General features: G+C 47.9%; 1 protein-coding gene across 1 annotated transcript in view; it reads left to right on the forward strand.

The window, feature by feature from the left end:
• LOC129382725 (sphingomyelin phosphodiesterase-like) overlaps window positions 1–23,232 on the forward strand; it is a 71,170-nt gene that overhangs the window by 14,877 nt on the left and 33,061 nt on the right. Inside the window, exon 6 of the mRNA XM_072289004.1 lies at window positions 4,851–5,055. Coding sequence (XP_072145105.1) covers window positions 4,851–5,055 — 205 coding nt within the window. The remainder of the gene's footprint in view (window positions 1–4,850; window positions 5,056–23,232) is intronic.

Genomic DNA, 23,232 nt, shown 5'->3' on the forward strand with positions numbered 1-23,232 from the left:
TATATACATGTATATATATATATATATATATATTAATGAGAGGAAAGGGGGTTAAGCGAGGGTCCCGGTTTTTATTAGTCAGATCATAAGACGCCATCAAACAATGACACGAGGGACAACATAGGGGAAATTACTTGTGCTTAATAAATGAAATAAAGAAACGATAAATTAATGGAAATTAAAGTGGATGAAAAAGCAACTTGCCGCAGCTGGGAACCGAACCCACGAACTTCGCATGCGAAGGTGTGGCGTGCTTCTCTTATGATGCAAAACATCCGAGGGCACCTAAGTGCTTCATATGAGTTGTGAATAGGAAAGCATAATCGTCCAACTGAATGGCGCTGAGTGGGCCTTCGAGTTTTGGTGATGGGTGTGTTATCAAGCTTTGCGAATAAATTTGCGCGGGCATTTTGTTCTTTTTGTGCGGCACGGTGAGAGGCGCGTGCCGCAGATAAGCCTCCTACGGGTAAGAGAGATATCTGCCGCGCCCCCTTTCCACATCTCTCTCCCCTCGCACAACACCCAGCACATGTTTCGTTTAGACCCCTCTGCTGCGTCGAAGCGCACCGTTTACGTGGTGTAGCAGCCAATGAGAATTTAGGTGCTGTTTCGCTGCTACAGACGCCGGCTTCTTCGCTCAATGGGTTATTTGACGCTTTCGCATGAAAAATTAAAATTGCCCAATAGGCACAAATTTACGTACTGCTAAATGAAACATTTGATAGAAAGCTATTCAGTTTCCTCAGTGGAAGTTTGAGCCTACATTGGAGTTGACCAATTAACCTAGGCGAATTATCCAACTCAATAGAATGTCTTCAATTGCGTTATATTCATTCAGTCCCCTTGCAATAAGAGGATGGAATAGCCTGGACCCCTGCATAACGACTAACACATCGTTGCCGAAATTTGTAACTCTTGTAGAAGAGCTGTTGCGCAATAATTAGATAATGTTAGCCGGAAATAACACCACTCACGTCATTGTATAAAATGAAATCTGTGTGAGCATTGTATTTGCCTATGCAATGTCACCCCTTTTTGCCAAATGAAATGTATAATTCTTGTTTTATTTCCTACCCTATGTGTATATCTGCTCCATGTCGATTGCAAATATCATTGTTGAAATCATGTAAACCTGTTTTTATCGATATTTGTGAGTATATAATATATGCCCAACCTGTAAAAATCCCACTGGGATTGACAGTATCTCAAATATATAAATAACTAAATATGCTCCATATAGTAAGTGGTAAGATCGCTTTAGTCGGATTTTTCTATAATATATCTAATCTTTGGCGAATGACTAAATTTAACCCGGAGAACATATATATAGTCTGGAAAATTACGTACTACAATCCAGAGAAAAGAAAGTATGACGTACGCTGCTGTGTACAGAGCATTTTTCGAACGTTCCGGCTTGTAAACCAGCCCCCGAATATTAGAAATAATACGGTGCGCAACAACCTACGCGTGCTCTCTTCTGTGCACCTTGTTATACATATTACTAATAATATTATAATTAAACATACTTGTATATATTTGCACACACACACACACACACACACATATATATATATATATATATATATATATATATATATATATATATATATATATATATATATATATATATATATATATATATATATATATATATATATATATAACGAGTGCTTCATATCCATCGTTTAGAGCGCAGGACCGATCTTCATACGGCTTTCCATTTTCGCCAGGCAAGGAAGGTTAGTGTCAGGCTTCATGGTCGTTATACTGGGTGTTCGGTGATAATTGCTACAGATCAAATACGCAGCGTGATTCTGTAGAGCCTGCCTCTTTCACAAGCACCAAGGCACCTATTTTCCACACATTCACTTACTACCGAGTGTTTGTTAGCCATGTTGGTGCCGACATATAGAGAGGATGCTTGGTACAGGGTCACAACCGCCTACTTCAGCGCAAGTTCTTACAGCCCAGTATTCACAATCTGTACTCGAAGAAGCTGAGCTCAGATGGAAACAAGGAAAATGAAGGCTACAGTTCCGCGCTTCTCCTTATTTCTGTTTATAAATGTTGTTCCTAAAGCCAAATGTACCGGCAATATTTACGCTTCTGTCAATAATACGCGTTTCACCGAACTGTAACTCACACCCGTATGAAAATAAAAGGAAGGGAGAAGAAATAAAAAGCGTGAGAACAACATGCGCAAACTTTGCTACCTTTTGTTGATTTTTCAGCTTTCTGAGCATGCTTCTTTCGTGTATCGTAAAAACTATGCTGTTCGGCCGATGTTAAATTTCCCCGAATAATGACGGAATCGGACACAGAGCCCACATGAAGCATCTGACAAACCACTCATGCTATTTTCGGTATCGTTGCTTTGAACCGGTGTAGATGCGCGGCCACAATTTTCCCGGTTTCACGGAGACCAAAAAGCAAAAAAAAAAACAAAAAAAAAACAGTAACACACCATGCCTGCTTCCCGCATCCTTGAGAGCGTGGGATACCTTGTGAACTTCAGGCACAGCTTGAGGCACAATGTGAAACGCGGCCCCGCAGGTGTGTCCCTGCGTGTCTTACGTGCGCTGTTGTAAGCTGTTACTGATGTGGACTGCAAACTAGTCTAGTTATAAGTTCCTCTGGTCTCCCGCTTGTTAATCAGAATTACCTGACAGGGATCGCATACTCAGCGAGAATTCTTTGCCAGGGAACCAACAGACGTTACATATTTCAGTTTTTCTAATGGTGGATATCCATGAAAAACAATATACTAAATCTAAAATATGGTATATTTACGCGAGCAGACTGTGATAAGCCGTTACATACATGTAACATGCACGGCGAGACACTTATAGGGTTGGACAGATCGTACGACTGTGTTCTGAAGAGAATAGTTAGCACAGGGGAAAAGCTGAGACGAAGATCAGAGTTTATCCTTTTGAGTATAAAGTTCATTCTTCCAAATTTCTTACCAACAAGCGATCCCATCGAGACATGATTGCACGCAGTGAAAGCCAATATAGTTTTTTTATAGCTCTGTCAGCATCATTAGTCATATTGCGTTGTATTATTCATATTAGTCATTGGGTTGGTTTGTAACATCCATACTTATACAGGATGTCCCAGCTAACTTGCACCAAGATTTTAAAAATACCCAAGAGCTCTAGAGAATTCGTATAGACTGCATAGTAGCCGTATTCGTATGTACTTACGGCCAGTATTTTTTCCATCGCTAAGTAATACTTAATTACATTTAATTAGCGAACATTTTGATTACCGCTTGAATCGCAAACATTACAGTTACAAAGTTGTAGGGCACCTCAAATAACGTCCGAATCAAGCATTTGTTGAGTGATCAGCTTTGTCTCGTTGGTTATTGCGAGAAAAAACAAAGGCGCGCGAAACATCCAAAATACAAAATAGATACGCGCTCAAACGCCGCTACTCAAGTGCTCCCAAGCGAATAGCCACGGATACACGGGTTTACCCGTGGCGGCAGCTCGATACAACGATTCACGCTATGTGATGGTCGCGGCATCAAGAGAACACGCCGCTGACGCATTGATAAGCGTAGCGGACCCTTGTACGATGCGGCGATAAGAGAATGCGGGCCGTATATCTTTCAATGGTTGCTTCTAGGCGCTTCAGTAGAGGCGTGCGAGTGCGCATCTATTTCGTATTTCGCGTATTTCGCCGGCTTTTGTTTTTTATTGGAAAAAACAACCAGGACCACTTCAGCACGAAATAAATGCTTGATTCGGATGCTACTTAAGGTGCCCTACAACATTGTAATTGATATGATTGCGATTCAAGCAATAATTAAAAGGTTCACTAATTAAAAGTAATTAAGTAATACTTCGTGATGAAAAATACTGGCCGTAAATACATACAACTACGGTTACTCTGCAGTCGGTACGATTTGTCTAGAACTCTTGGGTATTTTTAAAATCTTGGTCCAAGTTAGCTGGAATACCCTGTATGGAGTCAACAGCTAAATGTCTTGCAGTCCCGCCTAAGCAGAAATGATGCGTCACGGTAGGAGAAAAAAAGAAGTTAGTGACGTTTCGCTGCATGAACGTCGATGACGCGCGATCGCATGGGTTCTATAGCGCACACGACGCTATTGGGCCTTGGGGCGCCCTGACGCATACGCTGTCCGCATCGCAGGTAGTATTCGAGACGGGGCTTGCGGGGCGGCGCCACACGCAGCAGCCGCGGAGTACAACGCCCCGTTGTCAACATTGACAGCGGACAGTCGCTGTCCAAACACTGGCGTCAGGAATCGTGACGGCAACAGAGCGCGAAGTGACCTGTTGTTTATCGCTTCAACGCAAACTCAGCGGTGAGAACAGAGCGTACCCAAAGCTAAGACACGTCGGCCCACCTAGACTGTGCGGCCAATGCAGGTCGCTTTCAAGATTAAGGCGCGCGCGACCATGCGCCGCCTAAGTACAACGATCCCACTCCATCCCCTCCCCCGGTACCATGGTGCAATGCCTGTGACGGAATACGGCGCGCTTCCTCCTCTTGTGCACGAAAGATTGAGCCAGTAGAAAACCAGTAGCAACTGCCAGAGGAGGTCAACCCAGCTTACCACCCTCCTCCGAAATTCGGTCAACATTCCCCAAGATAGCGATATACTTTGCCGCGCACCGAGCACGCTCGTTCATACTATTCCCGGCGCTTGATTTTCTGCACCTCCAGCCGCCTTTTGCGTTCGCTTGCTTCGCGGCCTCAGACAGACACCGCCGATTTGAAGAGTTGGCCGGTTATGCTTGAGCGTAAAATGACAGCTTGCTTCGCACGTGGGGAATAATAGTACAGGGCACGCCCACGGGTCTCGTGTTCGCGTGCAGGTACGAGTCGACGGTGCGGGCCCAGTTTTTCGGGCACGCGCACAAGGATGAACTGGAGCTCCTCTCCGAGCCTGCCCGTGAGCACTACAGGGGAAGGAGGCCGTTCTCGGTAGCCTACGTCACGCCCAGCACCACCACGTTCAACTCGGGTCACCCCGCCTACCGCGTGTACGTCATCGACGGAAACTACGCCAACAGCGCGTGGGTAGGTACCACCTAAACTCGATAAAAGCCCAATCATGGCCCATACAGACTGACAACATTGAATAAAAATGTTTGCAGTATCACTCGAATGAGGACCTGAGTGGAACGAACAGCAGTGACTGTTGAAGGGAAAGAGTAGGAGTCGCGCTGGGAAGCTGTCAACCGATTAATATAACTTCAGATTAGAAGATTCAATGGTGGGTCGAATATGCCGCTTCATTGGCGTGAAGGTCCCTGTCTCTCTCGGTCGTCCGCAATAAATAACATGCTTAGCGATGTTAAGAAGCCAGTAACTCGTGTCACGATATTTACGAAAATACTGTGAAAGTGCAGTAAAACTTCACTTTAATGACATAGGGAAATAATTGTACGTTTACTTCGGACTACTTAACACAAGCCGTATCTAAGCAGAAACCTTGTATATGGAGTAACAGTATGCGAAGAACACACAAGTGAAACCTGATTTACTAATTATCCTTTTGCTACAATTTTATCAATACTGGCTCGGAATTTCAATCTACATTTTCTTGCGATATGTGAAGATGCGACCGTGTCATGATGCCATGAAGCTCAGGATGGTCACGTGGAAACTGGACATCACGATGTATGGATAATCGCCCCAGCTGGTTCGGTCGTCCGCCACACTGCTACAACGGGCGTCACAAAGAGCATAGGAGGTGACCGAGCGAGCCAGAGCGAGTGCCAAACGTCGCGATTTCCTGCTCCCACGTGACCACCTTTTGCATCGTAACCTCATCACGCGGTCAATACCGGGAAACGCAACCATAACTGGCTGCAGAAAACCTCCTACAATAAACTACTTAGGTTGCTTTGAGGCTTTCAGTATTTTTATGCTGTTTCAACGCAAGGTCCCGGACTTTTATTTACGGCTACAAACTAAGGGCCGGAAACATCATGTCGGTACTGCTTTAAGGCCATGATAGAGTGTATAAGCGTGACTGAACGAGGATGTATAAAGAAACAGATACACAGAGACAGCGCTTCACTTTCAACTATGATTTTATTATCGCACGCATCGACGTATATTTACAATTCGATTAACATCCGCGAGTAATCGAACCAAGTGATTATTTTGTTTATCTGTGTTGCTTTCAAGAATTGACTGAACATTTCGAAGTTTTTTAACGCGTAGGAGCTAGAGTCATCGAACCGTGCTTGCTGTAGGCAAGTTGATAAAATGTCTTTATACCGGCGCCATCTTGTCGCGAAAGATTTCGTGTAGAATAGATGGCTGTCCTACGTTGACTTCACTCAGGTTAAACATTTTTTCCAGGGCTTTAAAGGACTTCACCCAAATGAAAGTTCGTTTAAGTAAGCGCGTAAGTTCTAGGAACATCTAGCACCTAAAGGGGTAACTGAACTAAAATCAAATTAAGCTTTAGGGTTTTACGTGCCAAAAACCAGGACACTATTATGAGGTACGATGTGGTGGAGGACTTCGGAATAATTTTGACCTGCTGGAGTTCTTTAGCCTACGCATATAAAGCTAAACACGGAACCGTTCTTGCATTTCGGCCCCGCCGAAATGTGGCCGTCGTGACGCAGACCGATCCCAAGACCTCGAGCTCACCGGCGCAAACGTCGCAGCTGCTGAGCAACCGCGTTGGGTAAAGCATTTCTCCACGAATGAGCACCTTGAAGGTGTCTATACAAGCAGCCTTACGAACCCAGCACATGTATGAAAGGATGTTGCTTGAACTAGAACGAAAAAAATTATTCGCAAGCTGGGCGCTTTTCTGACGTAAAATGTCTTTTAAAACTGGTCCACTAAGCATCGGGAGCGAGCACGTTTGCAAAATTAGACCGTCAGACTCACCCCCACCCCTCCACTAGTTGTAACATAAGTTAGGCATGTAAGCATTAAAATGCGTTGCGGAAATTTACCTTGTGTACTATTTGGTTACGCTATTTCTGTGCGCTAGTGCCGATACATCGTCTGCAGCAAGCACATTACCTTTCACGTACACCGCGGCAACTGCGCCACTGATATAACCTACTCGATTTTATTTCGGTAGCTTACGGTTGAACACTATCCGCATATTCAAAGAAACTGTACATCCCAAAAATAATAAACCACGGAGGATTCGAACGCGGGCTGCAGCGGGAACTCTCGCAGTGTATTCGCTGCACCACCCAGCAGGCACGTTGGTGTTCTTCAGGTTTTCGTGTCTGTACATAGAATTTGTCTGGCAACTTGCTTCAAATCTACTTCGCCCTACTGTCCAACAAATCTTTGCAGATAATAAAGTTCCTCTAATGCTCGAGCAAGGCAACGAAAATTGGCACAAGGGTCATATTATTACGATTGTTAATTGGCTCTACTGACGCTGTAATAACTAAATGTGGAAAATTTAATGGGCCGACGGCACGTGAATGTATTAAATTTGTCACACCAAAATAGACAGTATTGTCAATGGTATGCAAGCCAGCACATTATAGCACGTTTCTCTCTCTCATCGAAGCGCTAATGTTGTCCAAAATATGCCTACATTGGATATAAGTATGCCAGTGTTTCCGGTATTTCAGGAAATCCATTCGTCGCCCTTGACCCTTTTGTTTTGAACACAAAACTAAATTTCAAGGCGTGCGACCATCTTTACGAGTATAGTATATGAACGCGCTTTTTAGGAGATGCATACAAAGCACCCTCCCTATGGGGTACACGAAGCGGGCCAAATATGTAAATAAAGTAAGACATATTCAGTACTGTATATGGCTATGAAGTTTGTTTTCTGTAACTAGCAAGGACGGCGCAATAACATGATGGCCAGAACAAGAAGGATTGCTTTATTCAAGCATTTGATTATATAGGCGCCCGACCGTGCGCCGAGAGTATCGGCGCACTTAGGGTGCGCAGTCATGCTACATTTGCCTTATCGGATACATCCCTTTCCGGTAACAAGTAAATTATTAAAATTGTACACCTTCCTAAAAACTTGTTGAAAGTTCATCGCACCACACGTAAGCATTATACAGACACTTGATTAAAAGGTCCGTCATACTGAAGACGCTGCGGTGGCTTCACGGTTCGGGTCGACCTTCTCAATGTTGGCGGTGGTATAACCAGGGTTGCAGGGCCGCCCGTTGTCGATGGTTTACGCGGGACTGTTTGCGAGGTTGGAGCTGTCGCTGTTGAATGGTAGCGAACGTCGTTGTCCGCAGGGGTGGTATTGATGTAGTCTTGCCTCTACGAGCCGTTCGCCGGTTTGCAGTAGGTGACGACGGTTGCGCCTGACTAGCTTCTGGTCCTCCGTTTTTACCAGGTACGGTCGTGGGTAGGGCATACCCATCACTTGGGCTTTTCGGAACCATGCAGCATCTCTGAGCCTTACGATGTTACCATTTTGCAGAGGAGGCAAAGGCCTTCCAGCTTGTTTTTGACTGTGCTTATTGACGTCGGTCGCAGTCACAGCACTGAAGTCCGGGAGGATGGCGCGAAGGCGCCTTCCTTGCAGGAGTTCACCAGGGGATCGCCCGTCTTCCTGTGTGGGGTAGTGCGGTAAGCCAGTAGGCCCAACCACAACCAGAAAGCATCCCCTGAGTCTGCAGTTTTCTTCAAGATGCGCTTCACAATCTGCACACCTTTTTCCGCTAGCCCGTTAGGCTGAGGATAACGAGGGCTGGATGCAATGTGTGTGAAGTCAAATTTCCTTGAAAATACAGCAAATTCATAGCGAGAAAATTGCGGACCATTATCAGTACATACTTCAACTGGCACGCCAAATCTTGCAAGGATAGCGCTGAGGGCTGCAATGGTTGATCGCGCTGATGTGTCTGGCAGTTTCTGTACTTCTGAAATGTTTGATAAGGCGTCAAAAACAACTATCTACGAGTATCCCGCAAACAAAAAAAAAATGTCAGCCCCAACTCTATACCATGCACAATCTGGCACGGGTCGCATTTGAAGCGGTTCCTGCGGCTGTTTGTAAGCGTAACTGCGGCATCTAGGACGCATCTGCACCATAAAAGTGATCGCAACATTGAGCCCTGGCCAAAATATGAGACGTTTGGCTCTTTCCTTGCATTTTTGCATGCCGAGATGACCTGCATGAATTCTTTGCAGCATTGATTGACGCATGCTTTTCGGAATAGTCACTTTCGATGCCTTCAAAAGTATTCCTTTGACAAATGAGAGTTATTGCTCATATGGCTTGAGGTCACCTTGTACCGGTAGCCCTAACGACAAGCTAGTGATTACAGACTGCAGGTAGCACTCACGAGCAGTTTCCGCCTGCAGTGCTTTCTGCGTTTCTGCCGTGACTCTGCTGCCTAGTAGTTCGCCTGCGTGAACTTCGACGCCATCCGTGGCACCAGCCTTGTGTTGGTTGTCAGCAGTCGACCGGGGCAGCATGTCATCATGCACAAGGTGCTTCCCAGGAATATACCGCAAGGCAAAATCATACTTGAGCAATCTCAAAAAGAATCGCTGAAGATGAGGCGCCATGTCACCGACTTCCTTTTGAGCAATTGCCAAAAGTGGCTTGTGGTCCGTTTCGATCGTCACTTTCCCCCCATAGACGCATTGGTGAACTTTTTCGCATCCGAAGCAAATTGCTAGGGCCTCTTTTTCTATCTGAGCATAACGATTTTCTTCTTCAACAAGGACTCGGGCTGAGTAAGCTACGGGCCGCCACTCGTTGTTGTGGCACTGCAAAAGAGTGGCGCCGAGCCGTTCTGCAATGCGTCGCAAGATAACGTTGTTTCCCTTCGCGGGTCGAAGATCGCTAATAAGGGCGCGGTGGTCAAAATTTGCGTGACGCTTTTCTGCTCTTTGGCGTGGTTTTCCGCCCGCTCGAACTCCGTGCCAGCTTTGATAAGAGTTCTTAATAGCGCGGTTCCTTCAGATATCTGCGGCACGAACTTGCCGAAGTAGTTCAACGCACCAAGCATACGGTGAATATCGGCCTTGCATGTTGGCACCGGCATTTGAACCAATCTTTTAACGAGCCCCGGGTTTAGCGATATTCCTTTCTCGCCTATGATATCACCCGGAAAGCGTAGCTCTCATACGCCGAACTCGCGCTTCTGAGGATAAAACGTTAACACAGCTGTTTCAGCAGCTTTCAACACAGCTACGAGGCGCTTATCTTGCTCTTCCTTCGTTGAGCCCAAGACCAGGATATCGTAATGGCCAGGGAGACCATCAAATATCTGACAAAGCGCCTGCTAAAACACCTCAGGTGCGGACGAGATACCGAAGGGTAGCCTTAAGAAGCGGTATCTTCCGAAAGGTGACGCGAACGTACAGATCTTGGACGTTTTCTCGTCCAAGGGCACCTGGTTGAATCCGGCGTTTGCATCCAGACAGCTAAAATAAGTACCTCCTGTTAGTCGTACTTCGACGTACTCGTGCCTTGGTAAAGGGAAGTGTTGCCTCTTGATGTACTGTCGGCCAAAAAAGTAAGGGGAACACGGCTCAAGCGGCAGGAGTCGCTGCGGGGCCACACCGGGGCGCTGCTATCTCGCTCCGCGCGCTGACGACGAGAGTGCCCCGAGTGACGCCAGACTTCGCCCGGACGAATCCCCTCCGTTTGCAGACGAATCCCCTCCGTTTGCGCCGCTGCCGACCGCTAAACCTACATCCGAACTTTTTTGGACCGTATCGATGTCGGAAAGTCTGCTCCTGGCCAGCCGCCGCACTGGGTCTTGCCTCGCTAGAGGCTAGGCCAATCACTGGTAGCGCACCCACCCCCAACAGCCATGGAGGTGCAATCGCAGGGCGAAGACCTCGACCCGACAACGTTCAGACCCAGTGAGTGGACCACGATACTCCGCGCGTACAAGAGAGGCAAACCAAGTCCGGAAACGCTGGTTGTGCCTCCTCATGCAGCCCCTGTTCGAGATAAGCCTGCCGCGCCCGTCGTCGGTGCTCCGGCCGACACTGCCCCTGCGACCTATAAGCCGACATACCGTGCTCAACAACAACTGCGCGTGACGCACGCAATCGCATTGCGAAGTAAGCAACTTGCTTCACTCCCTCCCGGCACTATAAGGGTAGTCTTCCGACCAAGAGGAGGCCTCGCTTTGAACGGAGCCATGGCGCAGCCACTCATGAAAGCTCTGCGAGTCACCGCCGCTGACCGGGAACTAGGAGAGTTTCACCTCCGGATTCACCCGACGAATAACACCTTCACGGTCGCTACACCTCACGAGTCAACGGCCCTTCACCTCGTCCAAATCAAGGAAGTGATCCTTCAAGAAACCAGTTACCCCGTCGCCGCCTACATCGCACCGCCGCCCGCTGCTGCGCGCGGAGTCATCTCGCAAGCCTACTGGGCGGAAACACCGGAAGAGATGCTACAAGACCTCCAGACTCGCAACCCGGAAGCTGATATCATCGCAGCCCGCAGAATGGGTAGGACCCTTTCCATATTGATTACATTTGCGCATGGCCCAGTCCCTCACACCATACGCTACATGAGTGTAGTGCATAGATGCACGGCGTACAAGGGAAGTCCAGACGCGTGCACAAACTGTCGTCGACCGGGCCACAGACACGACGTGTGCCCCCACCCCAAGAGTGGTCTCTGCCCGCGGTGCGGGGACAAGCATGAGCTGCAAGATGTTCCCTCCTGCATCCCGATCTGCATTCTCTGTGGGGGGCAGCACCTCACGGGCACCGGCTCGTGCAAGGCAAGAAATACCGCCACCAAACGACTTATCCCACCGCCCCAGAAGTCAAAGTTCCCCACCAAGAAGGACTTTCCCCCGCTTAGCACGACCCTCCCGTCTACCTTTACATGGGCTTCCAAGGTTGCCAAGAGGAACATCATGACTTCCCAGGACTCGGACGTGAAGGCTCTGCGGGATGAGGTAAGGCAGCTCAAGGCAGCCCTCTCTACCTCCACCCCTGCTCTACCCCCCCTCCACCATCCCCATCTTCCTCATCCAACCCGTCCGACCAACCTCCTCAGAAAAAGAGGAGGCCTGATGAGAGCCCAGTCCAACCTATAGACCTGGAAGCCAAATTTGAGGACCTCGCCCAAAACCTAGAATCCAAGTTCACAGAGCGCATTACTGCGCAGGTCACTGCACAGTGCCAGACTATGATTGAAGCAACCATTACCGGTATAATAGATAGGGTCATATCTAGCATCATGGCAAAGGTTGAGGAGCGTTTAGCTAACCTTATATCTGGACTGTCAGCGGCCTCTCCTCCCGCAGTCCCGCCTTCTGCACTCCTCCTTCGCCCCGCCACCCTTCAACATGGCTCCTCCGAGGCACCATAATTCCTTACAAATTATTCAATGGAATTGCAGGGGCTTTCGGCGAAAGCGCGACCCTCTGCAGCAGATTATCGCCAATTCTTTGTCCCCACCAGACATTATCGCTATCCAGGATGCCAATATTTGCAGGCAACTGCCAGGATACGCTGTTATCCCCTCTGACTCCACTGATCTTCCTCGGGTGGTTACATACGTCTGTAACACCTTGCATTGCGCGGAGCACGACGTTACCTCTCCTATTGCTCACACCGTCATCGAAATTTTACCCCACACCCCTGCACAATCTCCCCTGTTCATGCTTAACTGCTATCTTCTCCAACGACAGCCGATTCACCTACTTGCTCCACTCCTCAAATCCGTAACCCAAATGGCCGGATCAAACCCCCTACTGGTTGCCGGTGACTTTAACTGCGCTCACGTGGACTGGGGCTATCGACGCACCAACCACAGAGGCACAGTTTTATACAATAATACGCTATTACTTCACCTGACCATCTTTAATGATTTTAGCCTACCTACGCGGGTTGGTAACAGTGTTACTGCCGATACTAGCCCAGACCTCACGCTCGGTAGAAACTTGGCTCACCTACAGTGGGAAAGAACGCAAGCCACACTAGGCAGCGACCACCACCTGATTCGCATAGCGGTGAGCTATCGCCGACCTCAGCGCAAGTTTACCGCTAGGCACACTAATTGGGATCAGCTCCGTAAATTTAGGCAAGCGCAGCCAGCACAGGGCCCCTTCGACCTAGACACCTGGACTACTCAGTTACAGAAAGACATTCGCCAACATACCCAAACGCTCGATACTACCCCAGACACCTCCGTTATCGACAGTAAGCTCGCCCACCTTCTTGAAGCTCAAGAGAACATAACGCGAAGGTGGAGAACTCAAAAGCACAACAGGAAACTAAAACTCAAACTCACCCAGCTTCAATCCCAAATAGAACAACATAGTGCCACTCTTTGCAAAGCTAACTGGGCTCAGGTTTGTGACGGCCTCCGAGGCAATCTCTCCACAACCCGTGCTTGGCACCTGTTACGCCATATGCTCGATCCCACGCAATCTAAAACTCAGACGCGTCTTAGCATTCGCCGCCTCACTCATAATCATCGGCAGGACACTGACGCCTTCCTCGCGCAGGTGAAATGCACCTATACCACCCCAGGTCCTCCTTGCAAACATCCCGAGTACACGGGCTCACCCCAACCACAGCTTGACGCTCCTATTACAGAATCTGAATTTCGCGCAGCCCTATTGAAATTGCGCAATACCACACCCGGGGAAGATCAAATTACGAATGCTGCCATCCGAAATCTTGATGATGTCTCCATATCTCACTTCGTTACCTACTTTAACGAGTGCTGGGAGGCAGGTACCCTCCCTGCCTGCTGGAAGCATGGAAAAATTCTATTTATCCCAAAACCTCACAAGCCCATCACCCTCGAGAACATCCGCCCCATTTCTCTTACATCTTGCCTCGGCAAGACCTTTGAGCACATAATCCTTGCCCGACTGACAACGTACATGGAAGAAAATCACCTTTTCCCCCACAGTATGGTCGGCTTTCGTGCGCATCTATCTGCGCAGGATGCCCTACTTCAAATTACGCACGATGTGCTTGATGATACCATCCCCCATCTTACTAAAGCCATCCTGGCGGTTGACCTCATTAAGGCATTTGACAGAATTCGACACGCTGCCATCTTACGGGAACTGCAGGAACTACAGGTAGGCCCTAAGACCTACAACTACGTTCGCGCCTTCCTCTCTGGCCGCACTGCCTCCTTGCACATTGATCAGCTCAGCACACCCTCTTATACACTCGGTGAATTTGGAACCCCGCAAGGCGCGGTCCTCTCCCCCCTTTTATTTAACATTGCTCTCATCCCCTTAGCCCAGAAGCTCAATCTCATCCCACACCTAAAACATACTCTGTACGCTGATGATATTACCGCATGGACCACTCATGGCTCAGACGGGGAAATTGAGGAAACTCTACAATTAGCAGTCGACATGATCTCCGCTCACGTATCATCTATCGGACTCGAATGTTCCCCCTCTGAGTCCGCGCTCCTCCTAATTAGACCAAAATCTGCCGCTAACTCACCCATCCAAATCACTTTACAAGGATCCCCTATCCCCATCACTCCCACCCTGCGCATCCTTGGCCTCTACCTGCAGGATTCCGGACGCAATGACCATACCCTTAAAACACTGGAGGCCTCCACGCAATCAGTGTTGCAGCTTCTACGCCGCGTATCTTCCCTGAACAAGGGTTTAGACGAAGCAGACAACATGAAAGTTGTACATGCTTTTACGCTTAGCCGCATTCTGTACGCCACTCCATATCTCAAGCTGAACTGCACGGAAACCGAGCGCGTGAACGCCATGATCCGCCTTGCAACTAAGGCAGCCCTCAACCTGCCTCGCAGCACTAGCATAGCCAAACTCCTTGCACTAGGCATGCATAACACGCTTCCTGAACTAGTTGAGGCGCACCTTCAGACGCAGTATTTAACACTTGCCGCGAGCGCCACTGGCCGCCATATCCTCGCCTCCCTTCGCATCAACATACCCGCTAATCAGTCAACCCTTATAGCCATTCCTCGACACATTCATACACCCCTTGTAGTGAAACCCCTTCCTCGAAACGTCCATCCCCAATATTTATTTATTTTATTTTATTTAGAACATACTGCAGGCCTACAGTAGGCCCAAGCAGGAGGGGCGAATACATAATATATGCAAAAGAACAGGATTAGCAAAATTGAAAAATGCTAAATACAAGTTGTGACACAAAATACAGCAATAAATGCAAGGCTCAGATGCAAAATACAAAAAGTAAACGTAGAAATAAATGGCTCTCAAATTAAATGCTGTGAAGAAAACATTGAGTCAAAAGAATCAGCTCTGGTTAAAAGATCTGGCGGACACCTGTTCCACTCCTCAATGGTACGTGGAAAAAATGAGTATTTAAAGGCGTTAATCCTAGCACTGTAAGGGGTTAATGATTGTGCATGATGATTTCGTGTTTGGCGCGTAGTGTTAGGTTTAAGGAAGGGGTCTGCATTCATAGACAGTTTATGGTTTTTTAGTAAGAACAGTAGTTTCAGTCTTTGAATTTTCCGGCGCAGCTGTAATGTTTCAATATCGTGAGTTCGCATGAGGGTCGTTGGTGAGTCAGTTACACGATACTTTGAAAAAATAAAACGGATGGCTTTGCGTTGAATCATTTCAAGGGCCTCGATGTTACGTTTAGTGTAGGGATCCCAGACGGTGCACGCATATTCTAGTGATGGCCTTATTATTGAAAAGTAGGTTAATTTTTTAAGTTCAGGTGGGGCAAGTTTTAGTTTATGTCTAAGAAAGCAGAGTTTACGAAAGGCTGAGGAGCATACGTTGGACACATGTTTATTCCAGCTAAGGTTTTTCGTTATTGTAACTCCTAGATACTTGTACTCGCTGACTTCGGTCAGAAGGTGAGATGAAATATTGTAAGGAAATGAGAAGGAAGCCTTTTTGTTAGTTATCGTCATGTATACTGTTTTCTCTAAATTTAGCTTCATGTCCCATTTATTACACCATGTATGTATGTTCTGAAGATTGGAGTTTAGTAAAACTTGATCATCTTGGCAAGTAATTTGGTGAAATAAAACGCAGTCATCTGCAAATAATCTAATTTGAACAGGGGTAGTTATAACGTTAGTAATGTCATTGATATATATCAAAAAGAGGAGAGGTCCGAGGACGCTTCTCTGTGGGACGCCTGAAGTGACCGGCAGGTGGTTTGAATAGCAATCATCAATACAAACAAATTGTGTGCGGTGAGAAAGGTATGAGGAAATCCAACGAATTATGAAATTAGGAAGACCAATAAGTTCAAGTTTGTAAATTAGTTTGGCATGAGAAATAACATCAAAGGCTTTGCTGAAGTCTAAAAAAATAACGTCCATTTGACCAGCGCTATTTAGTACACTTGCAAAAGTATGAATGACAGAAGTTAGCTGAGTGACAGTGGAAAAGCCTTTTCGAAACCCGTGCTGATGGGGGGTAAGTTCCTTGTTATCGTTTAGGAATGTAGTTATGTAGTTAGCTATGATATGCTCAGCAAGTTTGCAACATGTGGAAGTTATTGATATGGGACGATAATTAGTAATCAAGGCAGGATCACCCTTTTTCAGCACGGGCACAATCCGCGCTTTCCTCCAGTCGGAAGGAATATTTCCTGTTTCAAATGATTTGCGGAAAATAACAACCAGGAACTCTGTGATGGCTTCTGCATAACGGCGCAAAAAAATATTTGGTATCCCGTCAGGTCCAGCGGACGCTTTAGTTTTGAGGTTGAGTAGCATGGAGAATACGCCAGATGAAGAAACAATGTCGGGGGTCGAGGTTGGGAGACATGGTACTGGATTGAACAAAAAAACCATGATGGGAAAACACACTCTGAAAATACTTATTCAATGCCTCAGAGATTTGCGATTTATCAGCAAGCTGCACACCTTGACATGAAATGCGCGTAATTGTTTTTTTCTTTTTCGATAAAAATTTCCAGAACTTATGTGGTGAGTCACGAAGAAAATTTGGCAGGCTATACTGAAAGTAATTTTGTTTAGCCTGGCGCAAAGCACTTGTGAAGTTAGCCTGATGTATTTTAACTATATTTCGACAGGCACCCCCACGCTTCAGTCGTTTGATTTTTCTTTTCAAATGTATTATTTCTCGCGTGATCCAAGGAGTTTTCTTACACGTTTTCTTCGTTCTATTAGGAATGTAGTTATCAATGCAGTACGTACAGATCTCTTTAAATTTATTCCAGAGTTCATCAACATTAGTTCCTTGAAACATGTCAAGGTGCAAGCTGAAGTAGTCTAACACACTTTCATCATTAGCTCTGGAGAAGTTTTTCGTGGAAATAATTTTTGCTGGTTCACTGTCGACATTTTGTTGAATAGGACAAGTAAAAACCACCATGCAGTGATCAGATAACCCAGTTTCAACTGAAACAGTAAAACGTTCCGTTTCTTGGCTGAGAAAGACGAGGTCGAGAATAGATGCAGCTTCACCATGTATGCGCGTTGGGTGCTTAACTCCTTGTTGCAAATTATGAGTCAGCATAATATCACACATGTATGAAGCATTTATGTCATTGTTTGTACTAGGGAAGGGACTATTCCAGTCAATATTCGGGAGATTAAAATCACCGACAAGGTATATTTTATCACGGCGAAATTTAGACATGTGATCGGCCAGATCACATAAATATTGAGGTGGTGAATCAGGTGGTCTGTATACAGCAAAAAGCACAAACGATCTACCCCCGTACGACAGTTTTAAAGTCACACTTTCATGGTTAGCTATTTGCTGCAACATGTGTGCCTCTGTGTTTTGATTCACCAGGACCGCAACTCCCCCTCCACGTGTTGCTCTATCACGGCGAAAAACTTGATAAGAGCGGGGGAAAACAGTTTCATCATCAATATCATCTCTCAGCCAAGTCTCGGTTATAACTACGGCGTGTGGATTGTGAATCAACAAGATAGCCTCCAAAGCCTCCGATTTATTTACAACACTACGTGCATTTATATTAAGTAAGCGAAATTCCTTAACACGAGGTTGTGAAAGTCAGTCTTTGCTTTGATAACTGTTTTTATCACCGAGTTTAACTCTGCTGTTATCGCTGTCATCCCAGGTGTAAAGCATTTTTTCGATTCGCAGCTTGTCATTTATCAAGGTAACTTTTTTCCCTTCATCCCTTTCTGTTTTTGCGCTGTCCCACAGTAATTTACGCTTCCTAAGTGTGTTTCGTGAATAATCGTTCTGTATATCACATCTCTCGCCGCGTAGCTCGCGCAAATGCCCTCCACAAGTATTACGGACAAGTCGAGAAAGCCATCTGGGTGGACGCCGCATGTATAACGCATGAAGCTGTAGCAGTTGCTTACAACCCAACCTTACCCCGACCCCTAACTCACCATCTTCCCTCGTGCTCTACACCTGAGGAAGCAGAGGAGACCGCCATCGCCTTAGCCCTTGCCCTTTCGGATGCTGAATACATCTTTAGCGATTCAAAGACTGCTTTGTCCAACTTTGCCAGAGGCAGAATTCACAGCCCTGCCTGGAATTTGTTGAACATCCCCACCCAGAATTTACCACGCAGGGTTGAGCTCCGGTGGGTGCCGGCTCACTCTGGGAACCCCGGAAACGGGGCTGCCGATAAATTGGCCCGAGGTTTAATTTGCCGGGCTCAGGACAGCCTCGATCCGGGTTTCTCGAGGGAGCGGGTACACAGCTTTGCGGAGCTCACGCAAATACCCCGTTTGGACCGTCGGACTTACCCTCCTCCCCACCCCTCCCTGACGCACTCCCAACAGATCCTCTGGAGACGCCTCCAGACCCGCTCTCTCCCATCCCCTCAGCTGCTATCCCACTACTGTGGCATCTCCCCTACATGCTCCCTATGCGGAGACCCTCACGCCACACTCTCCCACATCCTTTTTGGCTGCCCTGCCGATCCTCCCCCGCAGGGACAGCCCGCCATCTCAAGCTGGGAGGACTGGGAGGTCCTGCTCTCGTCGACGGACCCAACATCGCAGGTTACTGCGGTGGCTCGGGCTGCCGACGTCATGAGCAAAAGGAGCATGAACGTTTCGACGTAGTGCGGGACCGTGCGGTGGTCCAGGGACCCAGAGGAGTCCAAACTCACTTGCTATGAATAAAGTTTTTCTGTCTGTCTGTCTTCGCCCTCACTCTAACGCGGGGCCTCGTCATGCTTAATACATTTCTAGTGTACCGTTCGGTTGCTCTGCTACTGACGGTCGCAACGAAGGGGATCGTGCGTCGCCGGTCGTCCTGTACGTGGCGCTGTCGCACAGTTGCAGATGGCAGCGGGGCATCAAACCGCGGCGCTCAGAAGGAACGAAGACCCGTTCTGATTGTTGTTTTGCTCATATTCACCTTATGTTTTATATTAGTGCATGTTACCGGCGTCCGCCGCTGCTCGATTTTAGGCAACATTGCGCAAGTAGCCGGAACGGCGGCTATGGTGACGCGCGCTCTTTCACGTCCGCAATTTCACGTGCGTTAGATAGCGGGAAGCGCTGCGCGGATGGCCGAAGCTGTAGTGGCGGCGCTCTGCGACTCGATGCCAAGGCGAGCAAGCCAAGTCAGCGCCGTCGACGGCAACTTTTTATCGCACTGAGGACCCCCTCAAGCCATGGAATGCTTCCGTGAATAAACTTTCATGACGGACTAGTTATTCCGATTCGTCTTCCCAATTATCTCTTCCTGGCCGTACTTTTGTAAAGTTTCGTAACAGCCTACGCATTGTAGTAGCTAACTAAAGCAGTTTTCAGAGGCGTGACTAATGTAAATATTAAACCCGCTGCTGGAGATTGCCGGAAAAGTAATATTGACAGAAAAACCGTGCCCTCAGTAAAGGTTTGCGCCTGTAACTTATCCGGCCAGCGTGAAAAAGCGCGCGTCACTATAGCCGCTGTTGAAGCTACTTGCGTTATGCTGCCTAAAGTGCAGCAGCGGTGGAAGCCGGTGACATGAACTAATATTAAAGATAATGTGAATATGAGCAAAACAACTATCAGAACGGGTCTTCGCTCCTTCTCAGTGCCGCGGTTTGATTCCCCGCTGCTGTCTGCAACTCTGCGACAGCGCCATGTGCTGGTCTACCGGACACGCACGGTCCCCTTCGTCGCGACCGTCAGCAGCAGAGCAACCGAACGGTGCACTAGAAATTTATCAAGCGCGACAAGACCAGCGGGAGAGTGAGGGTGAAGTCTGGCGTCACTCGGGGCACTCTCTTCGTCAGCGCGCGGAGCGAGATAGCAGCGCCCCGGTGTGGGCCCGCAGCCGCTCCGGCCACTGGAGCCGCGGGGACCGTTTACTTTTTTCGCCGACAGTACATGTTTACTCTTGCGGTCCATGTAAACCCTTACAGCACCGTCTTTTTAACGCGACAACGTTAAGGAGCTCGTGTCGCAGAAAAGCCGGTGTCGTCGGTGGCGTTGGCCGTGAGCGATAAATCCCGGGAGGCACTTCATGAGTATTAAAAACAACTTGCAAGATGGGCTGGGTGGGAATCGAACCAGGGTCTCCGGAGTGCGAGACGGAGACGCTACCACTCAGCCACGAGTTCTTTTTTTTTCTTTATTACATGGAAAAGAAAACAACGTGTATTACCAAGTGGACACAACTACACACTTAAACTCAGGCAAACACACACATGCATCCAACAAGTGCATCCAGTCTTGCGGAGGTTCCTGCGCAGCATAGACACTTCTTACATAAGCAGCACTTTCGCGAAAGAAGGACTTTGTAGATCGCGGGCTTTCGGCATGGCGGTCACACAGTCTACTTCTCCATAGGCAATGTAAACGAAGTATTATAAACATGTCATAGGGAAAACCACCCGTAACCTTAAACGGCAGAAACCTACTTGCATATGGAGTCATGTCAATGTCCTTTTTAAGCGTCCGTTGGGGAATGTCCCAGAAGAATACAGCGTCCCTACAGTCTATGAAGCAGTGATCTATGGTTTCGGCACGTGGACAGAGCCGACAGTTTGTTGACCACGGCACAAAGCAACCCCTCGAATTCAACCAAGTTTTAACAGGGAGTGTTTCCGAATGTAATTTAAAGAAAAATGCTTTTACTAAAGGAGGTACACACATTTTTTGGACGCGCTTAAGTACATCCTGATAAGGGCTGCTTAAATAAGGTGAACTCAGCCACGAGTTCGATGCTTCAAAGCGGTACAAAAGCGCGGTTTTGCCTTCGAATGCGGTGTTGGCTTAGAAACGAGCCGTAGAAAGTTGTACTGCGGTGTATATCGGTAATTATGAACATGTAACTTACAGAAGTCGCAGTTACACGAGTAGCGAAGTGCGTTTGCGCTACATTTCTTCTGCTCTCCCCGCAGACGCAGAGCCATCTTGCGGCAGACACAGAAGACTCCCTCCTCTCGATGTACGGTGCTGCCCCAACAGATGGCGCGCCACGCGCGCATTGGGGCTGTGCGGTGACCGGTGCGAGGCGCGTCGCGGCCCGGACTCTCTCCCCTGACGACGCTTCGCCGTGCTCCCTCACGGGTTGCAGAATCAAGCGTCCTTCCTTTCTTTAGATCACTATTGGTCTATCTCTCTGCCCGTACCGATCACGACGTTTGGCTGGCGTACATCGTTCCCCCCTCCGAGACACCGAGTTCTTTGGTTCGTTCCGCTTGCTCAGGCGCACGTTTCGTTGCCGCACCGAAGGCTGCGTTGCTCGACGCTCACCGCGTGATTGGTGGAAGCAAAGTCCGATGCGGGGCGCCTCGTAAGTGATCGCTGCGCCGTAGCGCATTGTCTTACACCCCTTGGCGGGTCGACGGGACCGCCGTCGCGTTACACTCTAGAAGGCGAAGCTTAAGCGTCCTCCAATCTTTTTCTTTACTAAAACCAGAGGGCTTACCCAGTCTGTGGGCTCCCTTTCTCTGACGATGATTCCCGCGCGCGTCTGCGGCTGGAGTTCTATCTCCAGAGGTTCCTGTAGTGCCAGTGGAGCCCTAAGGGCCGGCTCAATGACTGGAACCGCGCCTGGTACCAGGACCATGCTGTACGGAATCTTCAAGCAGCCCAACCCTTGGAAGACACGCCTAAAACCTTTCCAAAGTTCATAGTCAGGGAAGGCATTCACAATGTCCACTGAGCGCTGAACCAACCCGAGCGCCTCACTGGCATCGAGTCCTCGGATGGCTTGACGCCCATTCTTTACGACGAAAACTTCGATGGTAATCTCGGTGGCTCGAACGGACACTTTCTGCGACGTTGTTCCGTAGCTTGAAATTACACCCCCGTTGTATGCTCGTAGCACTGAGCGGGTAGGTTGCAATGATTCTTTGGTTCGAAGTTTACGGTATATTGAAAATGGTAGCAAGCTTGCCTGCGAACCTGTGTCCACATTGAACGTAACTTCACAGCCACTTACACGAGCTTTAACTGTCCAGTTCTTCCTGTGACCATTTTGGGAGCTTATTTCAAGAATTTCAGTCATTCTCGTCGACTTTACCGACGGCGGTCGACTTCCTGCAACAACTTGCAAAGTGGTTGAACTTGCGGCAAGAATGACATATCTTACCGAACGCTGGACACTGTTTAGGTCTATGCTTACGGTTGCATTTCCTGCAGCAGTACTATTGATTATCGCGACACAGCTTTTTATCGCGTTGTTGCTGTTTTTTCGTTGACACTGTGCGACTTAAAATACTGACAACGCAGTCTTCCGACATATTCCAAACTTGGCTCCTTAGCGCTGCCGTTTCTGCAGCCTTGCACAATTGTTCAGCTTTTAGTAGCGTTAGGTTTTTCTCGGCGAAAATTCTTTCGCGAAGCTGTGGGTTATTCGTACCAAACACAATTCAGTCTCTAATCCGTGAATCGTGCTGATCCCCAAAATTGCACTGGGTTGCCTGTCTCTAAGTCGCGCACAAATTTCTCAAAAGGTTCCTTCTCCATCCGGCTCCTTGACCGAAATACATACCTTTCACGAATTGTGCTGCTCACCTAGGAGAAATAGGCGTCGAAGTTCTGCACCACAGTTCCGTAGCTTTCCTTGGTTTCACCGGGGCCGTACTGGAAATTGTTGAAGATGTCGAGCGCTTTGTCTCAGGCGAAGCTTAGCAAGAGTGCAGCTTTTGAAGCATCACTTTTCGGGGCCTTCTCTACTGCCGTTGCTTGCAGATACAGCTCGAACCTTTGCTTGAAGCGCTTCCAATTTTACGATAGGTTGCCCGATAGACACAAAGGCTCCGGCATCTTCAGTAGGTCCATTCCGCGCCGTTACTGCTGGGCTTCAGTCCGCGGCGGCCACTTATGACACCATGTAACTAGCAAGGACGACGCAACAGCATGATGGCCAGAACAAGAAGAACGAT

The sequence above is a fragment of the Dermacentor andersoni genome, chromosome 6 (assembly GCF_023375885.2).
Source record: "Dermacentor andersoni chromosome 6, qqDerAnde1_hic_scaffold, whole genome shotgun sequence".
NCBI classification, from domain to species: Eukaryota; Metazoa; Arthropoda; class Arachnida; order Ixodida; family Ixodidae; genus Dermacentor; species Dermacentor andersoni.